The sequence below is a fragment of the Dipteris shenzhenensis genome, chromosome 24 (genome assembly GCF_047967505.1).
Source record: "Dipteris shenzhenensis isolate YYH24624 ecotype China chromosome 24, Dip_SZ_1.0, whole genome shotgun sequence".
Classification (NCBI taxonomy): domain Eukaryota; kingdom Viridiplantae; phylum Streptophyta; class Polypodiopsida; order Gleicheniales; family Dipteridaceae; genus Dipteris; species Dipteris shenzhenensis.
Window position 1 is genome coordinate 44767858 of NC_141619.1, and position 24997 is coordinate 44792854.

The 24997-nt window shown below is 41.6% G+C and overlaps 1 protein-coding gene across 1 annotated transcript; it reads left to right on the plus strand.

Moving 5' to 3' along the window:
* Positions 1-246: 246 nt before the first annotated feature.
* Positions 247-9369, plus strand: LOC147886654 (uric acid-xanthine permease-like). The gene is made up of 12 exons (XM_087395606.1): positions 247-733; positions 880-949; positions 1816-1905; positions 2103-2153; positions 3768-3910; positions 4074-4241; positions 6593-6739; positions 6848-6967; positions 7315-7445; positions 7777-7958; positions 8118-8582; positions 8689-9369. The coding sequence occupies exons 1-12, from the start codon at positions 452-454 to the stop codon at positions 8820-8822; spliced, it is 1983 nt and encodes a 660-aa protein (XP_087251732.1). The 5' UTR covers positions 247-451; the 3' UTR covers positions 8823-9369.
* Positions 9370-24997: the final 15628 nt, after the last annotated feature.

Genomic DNA, 24997 nt, shown 5'->3' on the forward strand with positions numbered 1-24997 from the left:
CAGGACGGCCCTAAGGCTTCGACGGAATTGGCGGTTGGACTTCCGGCTTGATGCGCTCAGAATCACGCTTGGTCAACAGTAAATCATACCTCCGTCATCTAGTTTCATTGATAATGACTCAAATCACCGTCCGTCAACAGTAAATCATTGAAATCACTAGTCATTCCGTCATCGATTCGTCACGGGATCCTATATATAGACACCAGAAATCCATAACGCCGGCATTTCTCCGACGGGTTTGCGTTGCTTGAATGTGGATCATGCAACGAATTTCTGTGTCCCGTCGATTGCATCTCTCGATTTGAGATGCCGGACATGCTGTATCCCCAGCGAATTGCCAGAAAAACAGCATCATCCAACGGATTCTGTATCTCGTCGATCTCATCTTTGGAGTTGAGCTGACGGAAATCCTGTAATCCGTCGGATTGCATCTGCTTGCAATTTCGTCGCCATGGAGGCTTCCTCCAATTCCTTCGAAACGGCCTCCAACCATAGCCCCCGCACCCCCTCCAAATTCGACCCCGAAGCTCATACTCCTCATCACCATGTCGAAGCTCCCAATCCTCACAATTCTTGGCGAAGCGTCCTCGTCGGAGACTACGACTGGAGCTTCCTCTGCATGCCCCGCCTTCCGTTTCGAGGCCACAGCAAGCTACCTCCCTTCTACTCCAAGGACGAGAAAATTCCCTTACTCTTGGCGTTGGTCATGGGTCTGCAGCACGCTCTTGCCATGGTACTTAAGCTTCTTCATCCTGTGTACGCCTAAATTCTGTCGTCGATCCGTTCATGAAACATTGCATGGAAGTCTTATCTCCACGGTCGATGTTTAAGGTTTTTGAGCTCCCTGCAACATCTTCAGCCTTGTGATTTCTCTTGCAGGTGGGTGGAATCATCACTGCGCCTCTTATCATCGCCACTACAGCTAATTTACCAGCCAAAACCGAAGCTTGTGCGTCTCTCTCTCTCTCTCTCTCTCTCTCTCTCTCTCTCTCTTTCTCTGTCTCTCGGTTCTACAACGCTTCTTTCTCGTTCGACATTGAAGTTACTATTAAAGATTGCCTCCTCTCACACCTTTCACGTGATTGACGTTGCATTTGACGACTCCGTCCGCTCACAGCTGGTCTTATCTATATCATAGGTTTAACTTATGAGTTTGGCTTTGCCTGTAATGTTCGTTCAGTTCTGATCTTTGAACAACAGGCTCTATAAAAGCTTGGTCTGTATTCAAGGTGCTACCACCGTTAACGCCTTGAGATGCATCACCTTTCTCATCATGAAGCGCCGCAGATGCTACGAGAGATACTGGCCTTGTCTTTCAAGTGATTTTCAGATGACGCGCTTTGATTTGCCGTGCCACTTTAATTTGTCGACCCATGTTTATAGTCCTTTGTTGATTTCATTCTTGTCTTTGAAGCAATCGTAGGACCTGAGCGTTACATGCACAGTCCTTACTCATCCAGACGAGCGTAGTGTGAGTAACGCGTATTGGTGACTAGCACGAAGGAAACTTTGTGCGCTCATTCATACTGTCTGAACAAGTCCGTGAGCCTTCTTGAAAGCTCGCGAGTGGCGCCATTGACTCTACACGATTTTTAAATATGAAGGCCACTCAACCAAATCGTTGTCTTCAACATGTTTTTTCTGTAACTGCCTCTGGAAATCATCAAACGACAGCTTGGAGTCCTAGCTCCTTTGCACTACTATTTTCTGTGCTGTATGTATGCCAATACGACGAGACCTAATCCCTCGCTCCGTTGGGACTTTAAAAGGCTTAAATAGAACTTCGACACTTACAGTAAATTCTTTTCATTGCAGATCTGGTCTCGGCAGCATTGATCGTTACTTCCCTTGCATCTTTCATCCAGGTTTATCAACTCAAAATACCATTTACCAACTACGTAATAGGTGAGTGATAGATGTAACTATATCAGTTAGTCAATATGCCTAGTTGTGCGTTTAAAACTGTTAAGCAGCTCATGTGTACAGTTAACAGAGGTGCATATCTTGTGGAGATCGAAGTTACAGTCTTTTCCGAAAACATTTCCTGCTTTCCTTGGCGCTTCTACACATTTTTAACACACATACTACATGATTGTCTCCAGGATCAGGTCTCTTATCTGTGATGGGTGTCTCCTTCGGTTACATACCGGTTGGTGAGTACTTTTTTAGAGCACTGAAGCCTGTGTGTGTGTGTGTGTCTCTGACCACCACTATTCCATAAACCTTCATCCTACCAACGATAAATATCACCTTTTTATGATAGATTGTGTGGACACTGGCCTAATCGGCTTTCATCGTGTCACACCCATGCTTTGGATTTGTTACCATGGACTGAAAGATGAAACATGTCCGCAAGGTATAATTTTATTATTTGTATTTATTATAGGAGCTCCTAACAGAGAGAAGCTCCAAACAGGGAGAAGCTCCAAAATGCTTGCACATTACATCATGATTGGCGGCTTTCTTTGCATCTTTAGCTGATCAACACTCGGTTCAAATTTTCCTATCTAGTTTCTCTGTTTTTCTTTTTCACTAGTCCCATTTTTTTACAATCGTTTTTCTTTTTCACTAGTCTTGTTTGTATTAACAATCATTTTTCTTTCTTCAAGTAACACAAATTATTTGAAACCCCTAGCAGTTATCTTTCCAAAGATTTTTTTGCATAGAACTGCCTGTTTGGAAGATGTTACAGTGAAAAACTCTCATTTTCACATGCCATTGTATCCTGGGCAAAGAGAATGTGGACATATTTTTCATTAGCCTTCTCATTTACCATTGGCCTGTGTCATGGATGTCTCTGCATATAACTCCCGGAATTATGACAAAACCTCAATAGGAATGCCTTTGTATGGGTCTGGATAGTGGATATGTATTAAGTGCAAGAGCATGTGTTTGTTCTATGGATGTCTCTGCATATAACTCCCGGAATTATGACAAAACTTCAATAGGAATGCCTCTGTATGGGTCTGGATAGTGGATATGTATGTAACTGCAAGAGCATGTGTTTGTTCTATGATCTACACTCAAGGTTTCAAAGCCACTGTTGGGCATTGATGAACTGGGGGGAATGTCATAAATGCTAGTCCCTCTCTTTGGAAGATGTTAAAGTGAAACAGGCCATTGTATCCTGGGCAAATATATATTTTTCATTAGCCTTCTCATTCAGCATTGCCCTGGATGATGGATGTCTCTGCCCATCACTCCCAGAATTATGACAAAAACTTAATAGGAATGCCTTTGTATGGGTCTGTATAGTGGATATGCATGAAAGTGTAAGAGCATGTCTTTGTTTTGTTAAAACCTATTGTTGGGCATGGATGACACTCAGGGGAATGCCATAAATGCTAGTCCCTTTGTTTGATAAGTTTACAGCTTTCATAAGCTGAACTATATGTGTTGTTGATAAAAGAAGATGATTTTAAGCATGCTCCTGGATCCCTCTAGATATGTGTGCACGCTTGCATGAGTGCCATGGATATGGATGCATTTGTGCAGTATATGGCCTGATCATTGAAACTGTGATATATGCCCTCACAGGCATGCATGAGAGAGAGAAAGAAAGAAAGAAAGAAAGAGAGAGAGAGAGAGAGAGAGAGAGTCTCACATAGCCATGCATCAGGAGTCAGTCCTGTAGACTGTTTTCAGCTATAGCACAAAGTATTCTGTCATGCCTCTCTTAAGTAGCATGCCATAGTTGAGCTACCTTCTGTAATTTGAAAGCTCTTAAGATTGCACTCTCAAGTTGCCTTCTGATTCCTTTGGGACAGCTCAACACGTCCTTACCAGTTTACAAGCATGCTCCTGCAACGGTTCTACTTGTCAAGTGAATGGATCCTGCAATCAATGTTCACAACCTCTTGAAGGACACTGCTACACTGGAGATGAGGCATATGGAGCCATCCTTGGAACTGTAAGAATGTTGTGTGCCTGGCATTTCTGGTTGTTTGCAGCATCTGCTCTGAATCTAGTTTGGTCAGAGAGTCTGGTGATTGCTGTTATGTATACTCAAGGTGCCAATCATGCCCGCTCTTCAGCACCATACCCATTCTAAAACTATTTTTATTGCAAATCAGGTGTTGGTCGTCTGCTGGTTCCAAACCGCTCTTTCTTTCTTGTCTCCCAGAGTCATACGGCGTATTTTCCCACCTGTTGTGACAGGAACCTGCCTTATTCTTGTTGGAGTTTCTCTAGTGGACACAGGGTTCCAGCTTTGGGGTGGAGGTCAATATTGTGCCAGCCAGGTATTGTCCCTCATCTACAATCTATTCAGCGTTATCTGAGTGACAAACATTGTCATTGGTCACAAACTTTCGATGTTGACTATGACAATGAAAATTGATCGTCATGGTGATCAAGTATCCAAGGGAGACCTCCATGGGTTTGGGCTATTGGTATGAGCTTTGGTTTCCAATTTGTTGGGGGAAAATCCCTCGTGCTCTCGAGAGGAGTATGCTGGCCAATTTTTCAGGACTTTCCGCTTAAGGGGTTGCACACAATTAGGCCAAGCATCTTAACTGCAATGAGAACGGATATGACTAACTCACTGGAAACGAATATGGTGTGAGGGAGCAGCAGTTATTGAATAATTTATAGATCATTGTGGTCATTGTGTCAGGAATATCTGCACCTCCTCCACATTAAAATATTCCCAGACATGGCAACTAGTTTTAAGGTCTTCTGCGTGTGAGTGATGAAATAGCAGCTCATGAGTAAGGCATAGGTGGCTGTGGACATTTAATAAAAAATAGTGTTCTACCCGCGCTTTGCTGCGGCAAAATAATTAATTTACATGGAAGGTTGAAACTTGATGGATCAATAGTCATACGTAGCTAATTCGTAGCTTGAGCAAATAATGAAGAAGATAGCATCTACGTTCAGCATCTAGCAGCTACGCTGATGAAGCTTCCAACACTTTATCATCATTGATGGAGTTCTAAATCGATACTATTTTTATCGATACTTTCGGAGAACACCTTGACTCTAAAAGGCTATCGGGAATCTTGACTGATTTGCTCCATCTCCATCATACCGCGTCCCACCCCTCCGCACGATCTTGACCAAGACTTCCCCTTTCCCATGCTAGATTGTTTTCCAATTTCTTTGCTTTCATATACTCCCCTCCATCTGCAACCCCATCCTCACACTGCTCACTCGCACTCCTCGTTTCCGTACTTAGCGTCCCCTTCTACTAACTGTCACCAACCTAGCTTCATGTTTTCCTAGCGTTTTCCTGTCCCTCCAGGACCATTTGCTGTCTCTCTTTATCTCATGAACATACCCTAAGAAACATTGTCCGCTTATATCCGATTCACCCTCCTCAACTCTACTTGGCACTCCGCCTGTATTAGATTCGCGCAATGGAGTCCTTTTATTCTGTTGATTCTCCCTTCTGGAACCCGTCTTCTGTAGTTACCTTCTTAATGGCTGCTAGCTCTGCTAGATTTAAACGCGAGGGATTTGTGTTACAAAAATATCAAACCACTCTCCTAGCGTTTGGTATACTTGTAATTGCATCGATAATCACATCATTGCGGCCAATATGGAGCAAGGCTGCTATCTCGACACACCCCTCCTTCTGTATTCTGGAGACTATCCTTCAAACATGGCCTACGCTGCGCAGTTTATTTTCCTCTTTCAACACACAGCTCAAAAACACGCCTCCAGACTTGAAACGATACGTCCATGCTAAAAATGAGTACATCGTCTTGAATGCAATGTCTGCTGCTTGTGGTAGTGCCAAGGTATCTATACGAAGCTGTGCATCTTGAGGGTCGGCTTTTGGACACCCTCCGGAGATGGAGAAATGTTATCAAGTATTATGCGCTAAATACCACGATGTAAGCAAGAGCATCATACTGGAGAGAGACGAAGGTTGATGCACCGCCAGTGCAAGAGGAAGCAGGGTCGAACTGGTTGGAGCAGCTTTGTAGCACAACAACATGAGAATCAACGTAGATCACACCAGCAAAGCGTCTCATCTCAACGATGAGAATTATAGTTCCTAAATGCATGCAGATTTGAATTGCAAACGTCAATCGTCAATCGTCTCTTCTCTTTTCTCTTCTAACATCTAACATCCTAGACACGTGGCAACTCCTCTCTCCACAATCCTCCCTTGTTTTTTTCTTGTCCGTGGTTAATAGGTTAAAGATGGACATTGCATCGGAAATAGCTGCACAGTCTGCCAATACCTTGAAAACTTGCTAGACATTGTATCTACATTTGAAGCCTTGTGTGTGTTGCCTACATATTTCCTGGAGGTGAGTTAAAACTTTAGTGTGGTCCGAATTTACAGGCTATGCCGTTAGGAGACCTCCAAGAAAAACATGAATGCATGTGAGGACAAGAAAATGATTATTTGTGTAAAAAGAAAAAACACAACAGACAGCCAATCTCTCTTTGCTTCCATGTGTGCCGGTTCTCGTAAGTTGTATATCCGGGTATGTGTGCATACTCATGTGGGCTTCCAGTTGTGTGTGTGTACATGCATGCCTGCGTGCGCTTGTGTGTGTGTGTGTGTGTGTGTGAGAGAGAGAGAGAGAGAGAGAGAGAGAGAGAGAGACCTGCTACTAATTTTCATAAGTGGTTGCAGGTGCTGACTACAAAGGTACCCTGCACAGGCAATGGGGAGGTGGTATTAGCTTTTGGACATAGGTATTACTTGGGACTGGGCTTCGTCGTCTTTGTCTCTTTCATTGCAATTGAACTTTTTGGATCACCATTCATGAGGAATACCCAGGTATTTTTCATTCTCCAGCTTGTTTTTGGGAGAGAGCTATGTTGCAAGTCATGAGGAGTACCTGGGTATTTTCCATTCTCCAACTGTTTTTGTTCTGTACAACCGCAGGTTATCATAGCATTGGCAATCTCCATGATAGTTGCAGCAATTACACGTGCCACTCAATGCCAAAAAAATTGTGCCCCGGCCGTATGTGCAGCACCAGTATGCTATGACGTTCTTCCTTTGGTAAGACTCATTTTTCCTGATTTTCATATTATTGTTCCAGTAAAGTTTCAGGAACAGTACCACGATGTCTTCATACTATCCTTCATCATGAGGAAGCTAAAACCAATCTTAGATATGAAAACGTGATGATTGAACTTTATCAGCCAAAAAATTTCAATTTGCAGTTCCAATCCACCAGCTATAGGCTTAAAAACTCATGGTATTTTTTTCCACCACTTGAAGGAGTGACTGACTTTTTTATGCAAACGACAATGATGTAATTTCATTGCACTTTTAGGTCTAAGGAGTTTCGATCATGACAACTACTTATGACCTGATCCTTTTTTTTGCCTTCTTTCCTTTTGTAGGGAGTTCATTATAATAGCACTACAAATCAAATAAGTGGAGCCCCAACTTCTCAATACCCAAATAGCACTGTCTGCATGGCGTCACAATGTGCTGCTGCAGTTTGCGATGGGATCATTTGTCAGTCTTTCAGGTAATCACATGGTTGTTCAAACGGTTGTACTTAGAAGGGTTTCCCTAAAGAGCAATTGTATGTTCCTATGAGAGTCTATGAGAAGGTTTTAGTCAGCTATTGACGATGATTTCAAAAAACACTAGCCACAGAACTAGGAGTGCATCATAGCATGTGGTAGGTATGTATCAAACATGTGGAATCCTTCATACTGAGATTATTACTGTCTTCTTGGCTGCCATTATGAAGTGGGTTTTTGAATGGCTTGAACTTTATCTAAGCTCAAAATGCGCTTTGAAAGAAGATTGAGACTGTTGGTATACAATATTCCATTTGAATTTTACCCTTGCAGGTACATAACTGGCCAGCAGATTGCTTCTGCCAACTGGGTAACCTTCCTGTGGACGCACAAATTTCCCCTAAAATTCTATGCACCTGCTGTGTTGCCTTTGCTGGTTGCTTCCATAGTGGCAGCCACAGAGTGTATCGGGGATGTCACTGCCACAACTGAAGCAAGTGGACTAAAACCTTATGGTAACCACAGGCCTTCCCTTATCATTCTTGTGTTCGAGTTGGCTTATGTTATGGTTGTTAGCTCATGCACAGGCATGTTATTATCACACCTGATATGGAGTCAACCATTTTGAATTGTATTCTGACCGAGAGTACAAAATCTCTTCATTTTCCTGACAGGACCTGATTACGAGAAATCAATACAAGGGGCATTATTAGCTGATGGACTGAATGCATTTTGGGCTTCCCTTGGCACATCGATACCATTGACCACCTATGCACAAAACAATGGAGTGATCTCTCTCTCACGTTGTGCATCTCGAAGAGCAGGATATGCTTGCTGTCTATGGCTCTTTCTACTCGGTGTATTCGCAAAGTTTGCAGCCATCTTTATCTCGATCCCTAATTGCATACTGGGTGCTTTAACAGCCTGCCTGGTTGCAAGTGTAGTGGTATCAGGAATACATGTGCTGAATTTAAGAGAGGGTTTGACCCGTAGAAATCGATTCATTGCCACATTAGCAGTGGGTATTGGCCTTGGTGTCAATCTGGTACCTGCTTGGGTGAATATTTCAGGACAAGCCAGCTATCCTAATGAGGGAAATTTCTGGCCTGTAAATCCTACTTGGAGTCCTGCATATCGAGGTACAACCTCCCCCTGCCCCTTCTCCTAAATTTAGGATAACCTCGTATGCATATGAAATAATTTGAATGCACAGAGATGCTGACATGATGATATTTCCATGGACAGGTTTTAGAGATTCAATTATTTTATTTATTTCCAATGGATTCTCAGTAGGCGGTTTTACAGCCTTTTTCCTGAACTTAATCCTGCCTTTTGAAAAGGATGATGGACATGAGAGTCAGGAGCCAGAGTCCCTCTGAAAGAATACGAGGTTTCAGAAGCTTGCAAAGGGGGATACTTTAGTGGAGGTGCTATTATGGATATTGACAGTATGTTTCTATGGAGTTTCCAAGGCTTTCACTGACTGGTGTACCTTCTGCAGTGCCTTCAACACTTCTGCTTGAATAGATGGAGCTACACTTCAGTTGGTAGTACGTACACGGCCAAGGCTGGCAAAGGTCCATGCATAAATCAGTGTTGAGCCTTCAGTCATGCAAACATTCAGCCACAAGGACATCGAGAATTGACTGCACGCAGGCTTGCATGTGCTGTGCAACCTATGTAGTCATGATTCATTAGATCTTTCAACACAATGAAAGTGTATGTCTATGATTAGGGACGATGTCGTAGATTTGCTATCCAACTTGAAGGGAATGACTGCTGTTGGTCAAGCTTATGCCATAAAGGCCAAGAGGCCCAAACATTCTTGGATGCTCAGATCCCTCCTCGAGGAAAAGTATTATTCTGTTGATTAGGGACTAGTTGTAGATGTATGCAGGTGTATGCAGGTTCTGTTGAAGCTTGGAATAGGGATTACTGCCAAAATGCACAATACGTGTTCTTTTGCCCTAAAATTATCCCTCAACAGCCTTACGCAACTGCACTCAGCATCTACACAATCCCCCCCCCCTCCTCCCCTCTCTTCCCAACACACACACACACACACCACACACACACTTTTTTTTTTTAGTGAAATATTATATTTCTCCGTGGGAAACCTCAAAAGAGGTGAAGACCCACCATCAAGTACAAATTTGAAAAGATTACAAGAAGGTCCCTAGGAGAAGTGAGGACGTTAACAAAGAACTAGAAAAGTTGAAAAGTCACTAGGGTCCAAAAAAACAAATGAGGAAAATATGAATTTACAAGCCTCTAGGTGGCGACATAAAGACAATATCCTCCAAAGTGATCCCATGTTGTACCAAAAAAGAACACACACACACACACACACACACACACATGCATGCATACATATAGTCACACCTGTGCATACACATGCCACAGTCTTACACATGCATATGCATGTGTGTGTACACACAACTCTCTCTCTCTCTCTCTCTCTCTCTCTCTCTCTCTCTCTCTCTCTCTGTGTCTCTCTCTCAAACACACTTTTTTTTTTTGTGAGAATAAATATTTTATTGCTGTAAAATAATTACATTCATAGTTACTCAAAAGCGGAGTAACTACTACTTAATTGAAAATCTCAGTATAAACTATATATACATCTTGATCGATCAAATGAGTCTGAAAGTAATCATAAAACGATTTTCGTAGAAATCGTTTGAAAAAAATAAAAGATGGAAAAGTAGGATCACTAAAGACTCTATGATTTCTGTCCATCCATAGAGTCCATAGTGCCTAGTAGCACACCCAAACAAAAAATAAATCAAAACTCTGTCTAGCTGGATGAAAACCCAATAATCAGAAGAACCTGCCAAAAGTAACAGTAGGAAATCTCACTTGAAGCCCCTGTCGAATGAGAGTGAGGAAATCACAAGTGTGTGGACAATGCCAAAAGATGTGAAGCACAAATTCAGCAAAATGTAGACATCTATGGCAAACAGTCGGAGCAATATGTCTATGCGCGAGTAACTGCCTAGATGGAAAAATGTCAAGTAGGACTCGCCAAAGGAAAAGTTGTTGCCGAAGAGACTTTATAATGCCAAAGGAAATGTAGATGCTTTCTCTACCACTTTAGTGGGCGATCCATATGCCAAACAGAATTTGCTCTATCAGAAATCTAAGGCGGAAGTAACAACACTTTATACAGAGATGGCACTGTGATATATGAGAGCTTCAAAGGACGGGCTGAAGAGGAAGAAGAATGTAGAGTCCAATCCTCAAGCCTATCTTGAAGTTCCAAATGAGGTATCGGCAAGAAAGGTTGAAGCATTTCGGAAATTTTATGCCATAAAGGATGATAATGAGCTCCCAAACCATATTTACTAGCAGTCGTAGAAAAAGATAAAATAGTGCCATCATCCTAAAGTACATCCGCCACAGAAGAAATATCTTTGAAAGATATAAAATAAGAACGCTTGGGTTCTTGTATAGCCAAAGGAGGGTGGAATACTTTGGACCAATAAATATTCTCAGCCCTCAAGGAATTTCCCAATAAAGAATCCTTGCCATGCCATTCCAAGTGGGATAAAATAGGAGAAAAATTGGCGAGATGTTTAATTGCATTTTGTCTGATGAACACGAGAGCATCTTGTAAAAAAATCTGCCCATTGTTGGGCTTCTCGAACTTTGATCTTACCCGTCTCCGAAGGATGACTCGAAAAGATTGATTCGGGTTGATTCGTGTATAGGGGTGTTGTACGCTGCCATGAAGGGTAGAGAGACATCCCAATTTGTGTTATCGGGATCTACATACATTGCCAACATGAGTTCGATTGTTCGATTCAACCTCTCCGTCACAAAATTACGGTCCTGGTGGTGTGGATTGGTGAACTGTTGTTTTATGTTGAGACGATCTGCAACAATCCGCAGCACCTCTGATTTGAAGTTCGATCCTTGGTCAGAAAGGATTTGTTCAGGACAGCCGTGTGGCAGAATCAGATTTTGGAGAAGAAACTCAACAACCTCCGTTGTTGTAGCAGTCTTCAATTGTTGTGCTATGGGTGACCGTCTGAGGTAATCCGTAAGCACTATAATGTATTTGTTGCCAGAGGAAGATGTCAGCAAAGGAGACCCATAATATCAACACAAAGGAGACCCAAATCATGTAGAGGCCTTAGAGATCTCTATCCAAAAACGATACTAGGTGGAGAGTTCCATGAATCTTATAGACCTTAGATGCCTAGCTTTACTCCAAGGGTAGTGCCCTCGATTGAGCTTGGATTGCCCCTCGATTGCCATTAACTGTTTGTGGATTCAACATTGTTTTGGTCAATCCAACCCACCAAGGAGGGTGATAAGATCTGCACATGGTGCACAAAAAGATGTGATCATTTTGATGATAGGGTTTTTATTAGGTGGGTTGTAGTTAAGAGTTATACATTAAAAGTTATGCATAGGTTTGCATAAGGTATGAAGTAGGCTAGTTTTGAGAGACTACAAAGCATTGCTATGCAATTGCAAGATACGGGACGAGAAGAGCGTATCTGGAGGGGATGGCGTCTCTTTCAAAGCAAAACAACAACTAGATCAAAATGCTAATGCACATGTGTGTGTGATTTGGGGAGGGTTAAGGGCAGGGTGGAGGGGGGGGGAGAATAAAAAAACCTGAATGGGATCAACCTAACTATGACTAAATAACATGTACAATCCATAGACTGTGACTCTTGTACCATTGATACGCTTGACATTTTGTATCCTATAAAGTACCCCACCCATCTTGTAAATCCTTCACGTCCTTCGATGCACTATGAGAAATGCTAGTAGGTAGTATGAACTGAACATACGAGGAATGGTTGCTTAGTTGCTTCTAATTCACTCACAAATTTGGAAGGAAAAAGATATTATGCACATAAAATACTTACTTGGAGCATCTTGTGCCAATCATGAGATTTCAAGCCATATAATTGCTCTACACCTCTATTCTTGCTCTTCGTGCAGGCCCCTTCAAACACCTCATGCATCCAGTGGGAGTACGAATTGTAGTGATAGCTCGCTTCACTGCCACCAACTCTAGCTTTGATAACCTCCACGGTGCACGAGGTAAAAAGACACACCCATTTGGCCTCTCTTGTGGCCAAGCTTCATGCATCCTCCTTGTGGTGCGTAGATTCTCCCTTATGCCTGCAGAATCTCATGTCCCATTCAAATGTTCCCAAATGGTAGACGCCACATTCTTGAAGATATGCATGCGATCAAGCAAGTGATTGATCTTGAGGTGGGACCAATATGGTAAAAGATGGAATATCTAAACAAAAGCTGGTGTTAGTGTGCAATCTTTATTTCCATTCGATATAGCACAATAGTTACAATTTACAAACCCTTACCGGCTCATGCCAAGTGGTGGAGGAGTCGTGGAACCCATTCCAAATTCTCATCCAATCTCTTGTAGTAAGTGACTGTGGGGGGACTTCATTCCAAGGGGTGACATATCTAGGATGATCAGGTGGGAGAAATCGATGGTGATTCTCATAGATGACCTTATTCAATGCGTCTGCCCATGAGGCAACTAGCGAAGGACCACAAACAAGACATGCATGGTAACCTGATGTAGTGAGACCTGAACAATAGATGCAATTAAGAGTTCAAGGTGGGTTCAGGGTGCCACATCGATTGCCTACTCATAATTAAAAGTTCAATGCTTACCTGAACACTCGCCATAGCCTGGGACATCATGGATCATCCACATCAAGACTGCTTTGCAGTTGAAGTCTCATGACGAGGGAGGCCTACTCACATCATACACCTCGATATCTCTCCAAAGTATCTCTAGCTCATTAATCAAAGGCTCCAAATAAACATCAGGATTTTTGACTTTATGTTTCCCTGGAATTAGAAGGGATAACATAACATGTCCTTTCTTAATTGCCATAGAGGGTGGAAGATTATAATTCACCAATGTCAGTGGCCTTACACTGTAAGAGGTGCTTTTGAGACCAAATGGGTTCACACCATCCATACCCAATCCAAGTCTCAAGTTCCTAGGTTCTTCCTTGAAGCTTGGCCATGTGTCTTCAATATTCTTTCACGCAAGAGTGTCTGCAGGAGTTCTCCACTTGCCATCGGTTGATTGATAGGAGGAATGCCATGACATGAGCTCTACAATGGATTTGCACGTGAACATATGTTGGATGTGAGGGATTATGGGAAAATGTTGCAAAACCTTGCGAGGCACATCCAAAGTTTTGAGATCTACTCTATATATTGCCTCTCCACAAGTAAGACACTCTCTTGCATCCTTATGTGGTCCACGAAACTTAACGCAATCGTTGACGCATGCATCCATGCGCTTGTAATCTAATCCTCCAAGAGAGGTCACATGTTGCCTTGCCATATCTCTTGAGGTCGGTAATTTGAAAGCATTTTACACAATAGCCTGCACGTGAAGACACGTGAAGACCATAAATGAGAAAAAGCATTCGAGTAATTGACCCACTAGCATAATTCACCATGTTTGCAAAATAGACTTTAAAGCTTACTTGAGTAATGCATTCAAACTTGCATTGCTTCATCCATAGATGGTCTGCAAGTTTAGTATCTCAAGGGAGGCACGTAGAATAGAGAATATGCACCCCTCAAAAAGTGGAGTCGATGCTGCAGTAAAAAGATCATCCTGCTCCATGCTATCATCCTTACCTGAGGACTGATGCACATATAAATCCTGCACCATATCTTCAAACACCTCCTCCTCCATGGCCTCATGAGGTAATGGTGGAGGGCTACTATCACCATCACTCCATGCATCTATAACGGTCCCTCCTGAAGATCCCGCTTCATATCGCCGACGCTTCACCTCCTCACGACGAACATAGGGCAACATATGCGGGTGTGGCACTGCATCCTGTATCAAATTAAAAAAGGATCATATATCAAACACATGAACACCCATAGGTATCTCAATCAACCTTAACTCTTTAACACTTACCATGTTTATAATCGCATCCCATTCTCTGTACTATCAGACATGATTGAGTGTAATTCTGCGTGCACGATACATGTTTCCTCGACATCGATCACACATACATTTGATCTTTTCCTCCAACCACATTTCATGATGGTGGATACAGAGGGATTCATCCTCACTGGAGCTACTTGTTGAAGATGAAGACATCGACCTACAGATAAACAACCCAAAAATGTGTTCTTGCATAAGTTGTAAATGTCAAAAGTCTATGTAGCGTCTAAAAGCGCGCCTAACACCATGTTTGTATTGTGGAATGCGTCTATAGGCACGTCTAAAACATAGTGTAGATGCGCTACTAGACATGTAGACCACGAGCTAATTTTCAAACCTAATTTTAGCACGCTTGCTTTCCTTCACATACTTTTAGTGTGGCGCGGCTTGCTTTCCTATTTAACAGACACAGCTCTAGACATCCACACTCATCTTCAAGCATCCACATTCATCTCTAGGCTTACACAGTCATCCCCTAGCATACAAGAGAAGAGAGTGAATAAGGAAGAGAAGAAGGAGAAGCAGCTTTGAAGAAGGACAAGAAGCTTCCATACCTCTATCCAAGGTAAGTCTCTTGGCAGTTGGTCTTCTTTGGAAGTTGCTCTCCTTGGATTCGTCCTTTGTCATATGCAGGGAAGGGATGTTTTTAGTTCTAGTGTTGTTCTTTTTGGGGTCAGATGCATGTCCTTTTCAGCTTCTTTTAAAAAGACATCTGTCAGAGCGCGTCTATAGATGGGTCTAATTTTTTAAAAAACAAGCATCCGTGCCTATAGACATGCTGTTAGATGCGGCTATAGACGTGCTACGATCACTTGCAATTTTGTGTAAGATCTTTTGATATTTCTTGGACGTCGCCATGAACAATCTGTGCATTTTCTAGCAAGAGAGACTTTTTCCCAATAACAAAGCTCTCTGCTTGTGTATTGAAATAGTCTACAAGCTCCCAATGACAATACAAAATGAAAGTCAAATCAAAATGAAACACCAAGACCAAAATAGGATTGGTAACAAGTGAAATGAGAATATGATTTTATGAGATAAATAAAAATAGAAGTCATATGTAACTACATTTTGACATATCATCATGATGCTCTAGAGCCCTCTTGCAAGGAGACCTCGAACGGTACACTATTAAGGAACCCTAGATACAACGTGCATTCAAGGGGTAATTTAAAAACTCCTTGCCTGCGAATTTTTCTTGGATTAAAAAACCGCTTTTTCTATACAAACTTATAGATTTTTTCCAAAGTTCAATTAAAAAACCCCATATGTAAATATATTTCTATAAATTTACCTCAATTTTTTGAATTAAAAAACCCCTCCATTTGAACCCATGTTGTATACTTACATATTTTTGGGTGAACCCCCCAAGAGGGAGACGGGCCATGAATTGGATCCAAATGCACTGGACTCCTGGAATGGTTGAATCCCTCATGAATAGGTGTTGCTATATTTCTCAAGAGTTCATCCTTGTGGGCAAGGTACTCCTTTTCGCAGTCAGGAAATTCACCCACCTCAAAATCAATCCACCAAGGACAATTCTCAATCTCCCATTTGGACAAACCCCCAAGTCTTTCTATATTTCGTGCAATTCATAAATATCCAAACTTAAAATATTGAACATATTTTTCAATGTCCAAAAAACAAATGTACTTGTTCTTACCTTTCTCTAAGTACATTGTTGCCATAGCATCTTCAATATTCTTCGAAGTCTACATAACATCTGGACGTTTGGATACTACTCCATTGTCCATCAACATAGACACATACCTATAACTCTCCAAAATTTAGAATGATATTGAAAAACTTGCAACTGAGTCAATTTTAAAAAAAAAGGAAATGAAGAAGTACCTGCAAACCACTCTCATGGCACTCTTTGTGATCTCATACTGCTTCTCTCCTGACTTTGGGTTGGATTGCATTTTCAACTCAAAAGCCCTAAAAATCTCGTGCCTATATTTTCCTTTAAAAGATTCCAAGTAGGCACGCAAAGACATATCCTCAACATCTATAGAAAATGAAGGATACATTTGAGCTAGGATTTGCAAAAGGCTCTTTGCCTCTCTCTCCAAATCAAAAGGCCATGTCTCCTTTACAACCCACAATCTAAAACCCTTGTCCAAAACTGGGGGATTCCAAATGAACTCCAAACTGTTGTGAGAGCCTCGTCTGAGCAAGGGAGAATTTGTACAACTCAGTATTTCCACCAGTCTAGCTTGTTGCATTAAAAAAAATCAGGGAGCCAAAGGAGTATATGATGGAGAGGCTGAAGACCATGCACATTGCTAGGACTCAGATTACGGCCCCCCCAACAAGTCGAGAGTACTCTGCTCTGAAAATACTGAGGCCTTCATCGACATCTAGGGGGAACTCATGCAGCACAGAGGCCCTCTGTGAGCATGTCATCTAAGATGGTGACATGCAGATGTGTGGGGAATCGACTGTGGGAGCAAAGGGTCTCCACTAGTGCTAGCATTTCTACTCTAGGTGAGTGCAACACAATAACCTTCTACAAGAAGGAAGATAACATTGGGATCACAGAGCATCGAGGGGGGGTGGTAGAGTAAGCATGGTGAAGATGAGTGGGTGAGCAGTAGATGAGCAAGGGAGTAGATGAGTGAGGAGAGTTGAAGGAGGGAGCGTGGAGCAAAGTAGAGTAGGGGCAGAAAGGAGCTGGAGGAGGGGTGTGGAGCAAAGTAGTAGAGCATGTGGAGCAAAGTAGTAGAGTAGGGGCAGATGAGAGCAACGTAGTCGTAGTAAAATACCAAAGGCCACGGATCTTATATATATTATAGAATTCGAGCCACCGTGGTGGTTGGTTGGATCCTAAGGTTCCATCCATATTAATTGTAGGCCACCGCAATGGAATCTTAGGTGCCACCCCAGATGGACTGGTAATCATGAAGCACACGGCATGTGGTGGGTGAGCAGGCCACTTTGGTAGTAGCTGCTAATTAACTGCTAACTCGGTGGAATCTTAGCCATGACAAATGTGGCTGATGATAGGGCATTGATTCCCACAAAGGTAAATCATGAAGCTCTAATCACTCATTACCATGCACTTTAGTTCTCTACTGAGCATGCGAGCATGGTGACTGGTAATTTTTATTGCACTCGTAGTGATCATGCATGCTTAAGCTCCGGTGTGGCTAGTAATTTTAACTGCCAGCCCAGTGGAATCGTAGCCACGACAGAAGTGGCTATAATCACTCATTACCATGCACTCTAGTACTCTATTGAGAAAGTCCCATTCCCATTCTAGAAAACATAAGAGAAAACACTAGTGTAGCATATCCTTTTTTAAGGATGGGGAATGACTCCCCACACTAGATGATGACAATATCCATAACATCAACTTCTTCTTGTTCATTCCACAGAGACATCTAGACTTGTAGGAGGGGCTTGGAGCCCACCCTTGGGGCTTGTAGTAAAAAATAGATGTGTAGACTAGTATGGGGGGGTGTTAGATATGCTCAATGCCCCACCCTCCTGGTCCAAGGTGCTCAAGTTGTAAGGCCCCCATATGTGGAGAAGCCATGTGTGAGCCCGGGACACTAGATGGATCCTGACTTGCATGTCAGATGAGGTCTATCAATGAGACTCTTGATGGTAGAAAGGTGTTTGTGTGGGAGCCCCTTATTCTAGCTGGGACCTGAGGGCCAGCGGCCCCCCTAATGGGGGTTCAGGGGTGGGAGCCCCCGAGGAGACGGTATAGGGAATATTCCCTGAATATTCCATGGATGACTAGTCGGTTCCACCGACTAGGTTGACTAGTTGGTTCCATCGACTAGGTCGACTGGTCGAGTCCACCGACTACGTTGATCCAACTACCGCCCTCATAGCTATAAAGAGGTGACCTCCCTAGTCCATTGTATTAGATCAGTTTAGATTAGATCAGATCTTCCAGCTAGTAGCTCTTCACCTAGTATTTGTCTAGATCGCCATCTAAGCTCCACTGTGGGAGTGCACGGGTGGACGGAGCCATCATCTGTACTACATCAGTATTGAAGGAAAAGTTTGTTCCTCTCCAGTTTGCTATGTACTCTCTATTCTTTGTTCAGTTTCTATTCCGTTGCGTCGTGTAATTTAACAGGGGCTTGGTGCCGAGCCCCCCTTTTTGACTTGGTGCAAATAGCTGAAATTGAGATTGATAGGGGGGTTGGATAATTAAAATAATAGACGTGTAGATTTTGCACCGAAATGGGAAGTGAAGGGAGCACAAGAGGTAAGGAAAGGGCTCTTGCTAAGAGCAACAGCAAGAGCCTCGCCATTAAACAAGTTCAATATGAAGACTTGTAGGGGGGGCCTCGACGCCGAGCCCCCCACTTGCTTCCAAAAGACATTTGCTGAGTGGAATTGTGGACAAGATTCAATTAACATTTTTTTTAAAAGGCAAGCATTCCAGTTGCGATGATACATCTCCATCTCATCTCATCTCATCTCTATTATACATCATCTCATCTCATCTCATTTGTATTACACAATGGTATTTTTTCAAGTGAGACTTGATTCCATTTGTTGGTTGATTTTCCCAAATCATTTAAAAGTTTGCTAGCATCACTGCACAATGGGGGCTGCTTCAATGCCTGCTAGGTTTACCAAATGCCACGAATCTTATATATATTATAGAATTCGTGCCACTGTGGTGGTTGGTTGGATCGTGAGGTTCCATCCATATTAATTGTAGGCCACCGCGATGGAATCTTAGGTGCCACCCCAGATGGACTGGTAATCATGAAGCACACGGCATGTGGTGGGTGAGCAAGCCACTTTGGTAGTAGCTGCTAATTAACTGCCAACTCGGTGGAATCTTAGCCATGACAAAATTTGGTGGGTGCAGAACCACCCTAATCTTCTTTTTCATTCATTTATATATGTGTTTGAGTATTGTACATAACCGGGGTAAAGGCATAGTGACCTTTAACCCCCACAACCTCCCACTTAAAGGACAATGTGCCTTTAAGGGAGAACAACCAGTGAGCATACTATCCAATGCCCATCAATACACAACAATACTCAAACCACTGACTAGGTAGACTCTTCGTCAGCATATCTCCAGGGTTATCATCTGTATGAACCTTGACAAGCTCTATGCGCTTGTCCTCAAGTACATCCCTGATGAAATGGTACCTGACCTCAATGTGTTTGGTCTTTGCATGAAAGACCGGATTCCGTGCTAGCTGAATAGCACTCATGGAATCACTATGCAATGTTGGTACACCTGTATGAATCCCCAAATCTCCCACTAGCCGATCAAGCCATATAGCCTCCTTGCAACCCTCTGTGGCTGCAACATACTCAGCCTCTGTGGTAGACAAAGCAATGCAATTCTATGCGCGAGACATCCACGACACTGCACCACCTGCAAAGGTGAACACATAACCAGAAGTGGATCTCCTACTATCCACATGCCCTGCATAGTCTAAATCTATGTACCCAAGTACACACATGTCTCCTCTACCAAAGCAGATGCACATCTCCTTGGTACCCTTCATGTACCTCATGATGCACTTAACTGCCTCCCAATGCCTCTTTCCTAGATTAGCCATATACCGGCTAACAACTCCCACTGCAAATGCAATGTGTAGCTATCATAGCATACATAAGACTCCCAACTACTGATGCATAAGGAACCTTGGCCATCATGGCCCTCTCCTCATCTGATCTGGGACTATCTATATGACTCAGTTTCACATATGGAGGCAATGGAGTACTCACTGCCTTCCCCCCCTCCATATTGAAACGCTGCAATACTTTTGTAACATACTCTTTTTGTGAAAGCCAAAGGAGTTTCCTACTCGGATCACGCGTGATGTGCATACCAAGAATATGACCTGCAAATCCCAAATCCTTCATATCAAAGGCCTCATGCAACTTGGCCTTTAATGCATCTAGCTCATAAGTTTTCTTGTTAGGCAATAGCATATCATCCACATATAGTGCCAAGATTATCAGGCTATTATCCTTAGCCCTTTTAGTGTAGAGGCAGTGATCAATTTCACTCCTTCTAAAACCTTGGGACCGAATGAAAGCATCAATTTTCTGATAACATTCTCTAGGGGCTTGCTTAAGACCATAGAGACTCTTCTTTAGCTTGCAAACTAAATGCTCTTTGCCCTTTTCTTCAAAACCTTCCGGCTGCACCATGTAAATTTCCTCATGCAAATCCCCATGCAAGAAAGCTGTCTTGACATCCATCTGCATAAGCTCCATATCCTCTACTGCCACTAGTCCAAGCATGCATCTAAGTGTGGTCATCTTCACAACTGGAGAGAATATCTCATCAAATTCCACACCCTTCTCTTGCTTGAACCCTTTAGTGACCAAACGGGCCTTGTACCTAGGCACATCATCACCTGTGACCTTCATCTTGTAGACCCATTTACATGGCAATGCTTTCTTTCCATGTGGCAAAGAAACCAAGTCCCAAGTCTTATTCTTCATAAGTGAACTCATCTCTGATTGCATAGCATACTCCCACTTGCGTTGATCCTCGCACATCATAGCCTCTCTGTAGCAAGAAGGCTCCCCGCAATCAGTAAGCATCACATAGTCTACCCCTGGAACAAACCTATCAGGTGGTCTAGGCACTCTAGATGATCTTCTCAAGAGCATTTCAGCTTGCTGTCCCACTTGCATATCAGCCACATTTGGCTCATCATTTCCACTAATAGATGATCCATCATCTACCCTTGATTGTATACCTGTGGGAGTACTTGGTGGTACCATTTCTTGCACATTTGGTGCATGGACAGCTTGCTGTCTCAACATATGCAGGTGGATTCACATCCTGGAAAGTGATTCTCCTCATTTCCACATCCCTCATGGGTGTCTTATGCATCTTATTTTCATTGAAGACTACATCATGGCTGCATATGATCTTCTTTACTTCTGGATCCCAGAGACGATAGCCCATCTCTCCACTTTCACCATAACCTAGAAAGATGCATTTCCTAGACTTAGGATCTAGCTTCTTTCGAAGCTCTTTTGGCACATGTGCATATGCCCCACACCCAAATATACGCAAATGAGAGTAAGAGGGCTTCTTGCCACTCACCATCCAAACTCTTACTAGGTGATCTATTGATCACATGCACTGTAGTCTTCATTGCCTCAGCCCAAAAACCACCAGAAAGACTTGCATTGGAAAGCATGCATTGCAACCTTTCTTGAATGGTACGGTTCATCTTTTCTGCAACTGGATTTTGCTCTGGAGTATGAGGGGATGTGAGCTCCCTCTCAATCCCACGTGTATCACAGAAATGATGAAAGTCATGAGAGAGATACTCTCCACTATTGTTAGTCCGTAGGCATTTAAGCATTCTACCTGACTGATTCTCAACCAAGGCCAGCCAGATGTTTATTGAATGAGTGTTTCTTGGAAGCAATTTTTGTTGCTACCAGTAAGCTCTCACTAGCTAAGATGTCATTCTTATTTATTACTATTGAACTTCTATTTAATGATTGCATGTTGAATGCATTTTTAAAGTTCTATTGGCCACTTTGCTGCCATTTTTAGTCTTGACATATCTCGTAGAATGTTTTTGTCAACTTTTATGTGTTTTTCTTATGGTTTGTTGACTATGAATACATTATTTGGGTATCATATTCTTGAGAGTGCAGTGTACACTACTCCATGTGTTGTAATGTTTGTAGGGTCAAATGCGAGAGTGTCCATTAATAAGCATTGTGATCAGTGAATAATTCTTCCTAAATCCAATTGTATTGGAAATAGTGGCTATCATTTTGTGTTGACTCTGTCCTTTCTGATTTGGAACTCTATATCTATATGTAGCATAGGTGTCCAACTTTTGGGTGTGTCATCACCATACATCAATCTATATTCAGCCATTGATCTTGCTCCTATTTTAATTGCCATGAATTGTATCCAAAGAGCTAGCATTTGTCTATGGGATTGCATCTTCATGAATGTACCTTATGCGGCTTTGACCAACCCATCTCTGATGTTAAGATTTCCTGAGCAAATCTCGGTAAGCATGCTTGGCTTTAAATTCAATGCTAATACTGTAGTCCTCCTGTTAGCTTGGGGTAATTGGATATTTTGATAGTTTTGCAACACATCTTGTGTATACGATCTATTGATTTGGTAACATGTGGAGTTTTGTTTAACAAATCAAACACTTCCTTGTTATGCAGGCTTTTGTAGTGTTTGTGTAGAATAGGTGTGCTACAAACTGCTTATATTCTAGTCTCCTAAAATATTTCTCATTAATGTAGGATATGTCATCATCTGTGTGGTTTCCCACTTCTATTTTTTTCAATATGTTAAGGAAAGTGCTTTGTTTCTACCTCATTGGTTGTTAGTTCATAGTACCAAATGATTTTTTTCTATACACATGATAAAATTGATAGTGTTGATGGATTCTCTGAAAAACCCAACTATCTTTGATAGGGATGGCTTGAAAAAGGTCACCACATACTATTACAAAAATCCCTATGAAGGGATCATTGCGGAGGCATTGTGGTTGTGTTTAATTTTGTGTAACCTCAAATCTATTGCAACAAACATGTTCTGGCCAACTAAGAAATTTTTTCTAGGAGAAGGAGTTCTAGGTTTCCACGTAGAGAGAGCTTAATTACTATAGTTTATCTGCTACTAGGCTTGTGTAATTGGAGATCATTAGCGGAATGTGCACGGTAGTGTATTGTTCTTCCTCCAATGTTGTCTACTACCTTTCTTGCATACATGAACAGGAGTGCTCTTGGCAAGTCTACATCTATTGTCTCTTTGTGTGAGTAGTGCCTGGCCAATGCTTGCACTACTAGCAATAAGAAGTGTGTTTTTCCTATTCCAACATCACCACATAAGAAGAGCATGATTCTTTTCTCATATTTCAATCTCTTTTTCAGCATTATGTTGTCTATAAGAAGGCATTCCTTGTTGTTCATTATTGCATCATGTGAAAGTATTTGTAGTTGTTCATTGGATTGCAAGTGCTGAAGTGTGTGTTCAGGTATTGATTCTCATGTTGCTTGAGTATGTCCATTTTGAGGATGTATTCAGCGATGCACTCCCTATCACTGTTATCTGTATTCATTGAGTAGTACAATGTGCTATTGTTATCTCAGAGACTTTTTTGTTTGAGAGTTTTGTTGAATTCTCTATTATTGTTGTTAATTAAGGGATGCGTCAATTTCATGAGCAAAAACCTATGAGCAGGTTTATCCAAACATGTTTTTCAAGAGATTTAAAAAATAGTATTTCTTTAGGAAACATGGTATTTTTACTTTTATTTTATACACTAGTCACTCATTCATTTTTACATAAAATAAATCTTCTTATTCATAGACATCCCTTTGTACCCTTGTTATTACCTTAAAAAAGTGTTGAAAAATAATTCCTTTAAGAAACATCCCTCATAATCACTCTCAATGTAATAATATTATACATAAATAATTACTTATTAATCACATTTATAGTGTAATAATAAGATATTTATGGACATGTTTTTAAAGAAGTTTAAATTACTAGAAACAAGTATTAACTTAGGCTTAAATATCACTTTCATAAAATACATGTAATATTCAATACTATATATGCAAGATTTTCCAAAATATAACCCCATAGATGTGCACAAATGGGGTTTTCTGATCAATTTGAGTGGCTGAATGACTATATTTGGACATTGAATGTGAAAGTTATGTCACTTTTAAAAGTGTTGTCCAAGAAAGTTTCGCCAGCGAAACTACCTTGGAAGACCTACTTCAAAGGGGTATCACTGGCGAAACTACCTTGATGGCTTGCTTCAATGAGTTTTCTTTGGAGAAGCCCTTTCATGAAGATAGGTTGAGAGAGGTTTTTCAGTGTCACCCCCTATTAAGTAAAAGTTGTAAGAAGGATCATAAGGGAATTTTCATGGAGAAGTCTACTCTACATGTAGGTTTCTTCAAAAGCCATCCCATTTTGTTCTCACCATTCCCAAAGATTCACGTAAAGATTCGTGTATAAAATAGGCATTGCTATAATACTTTGCATATTTCTAAGTGAAACTATGTTTTCTTTCGATCCATTTTCGCCATATTTTTGCATAGTTGGAAGCTTTTTTTTTCCTTTGCTCGGACACTCAAAAGATTTTGCTCAAAAAATGCTCGTTCCCTTAATTAAGGTGTCATTTTGATTGTACATATCATGCCATGTTTGGATATCACCGTCCACTTTGTGCTCATCACCAATGAATGGAAGATATAGCATGCATTGCTCTCTATAGTGATTCTCAGGATCTTTTTCCTTACTGTAATTGTTGAATCAAGTGATTGTAGTTTTATTTCTTGTTTTGAATTTGTAACTTGTGGCATTGTGTTTGCTTGAAAACTTCACTATACAAATGTATCGCATGCTTATTTCCCATTTCTTGTATTTAGTAATGATGCCATCAAAGAATATGTCATTGCTTTTGGGATCTAGCTTCTCAACTTGCTAGCATCTTTTTAGCAATCATAGCTCCAATCAAGGCAACCTCATCATCTCTTGTTGGTGCAATGAAAGAAGATCTTGCCAATATATTCATGCACTTTATAGAAGAAAAATTTTCACAACAATTTCTTTTTTCAACCACCACT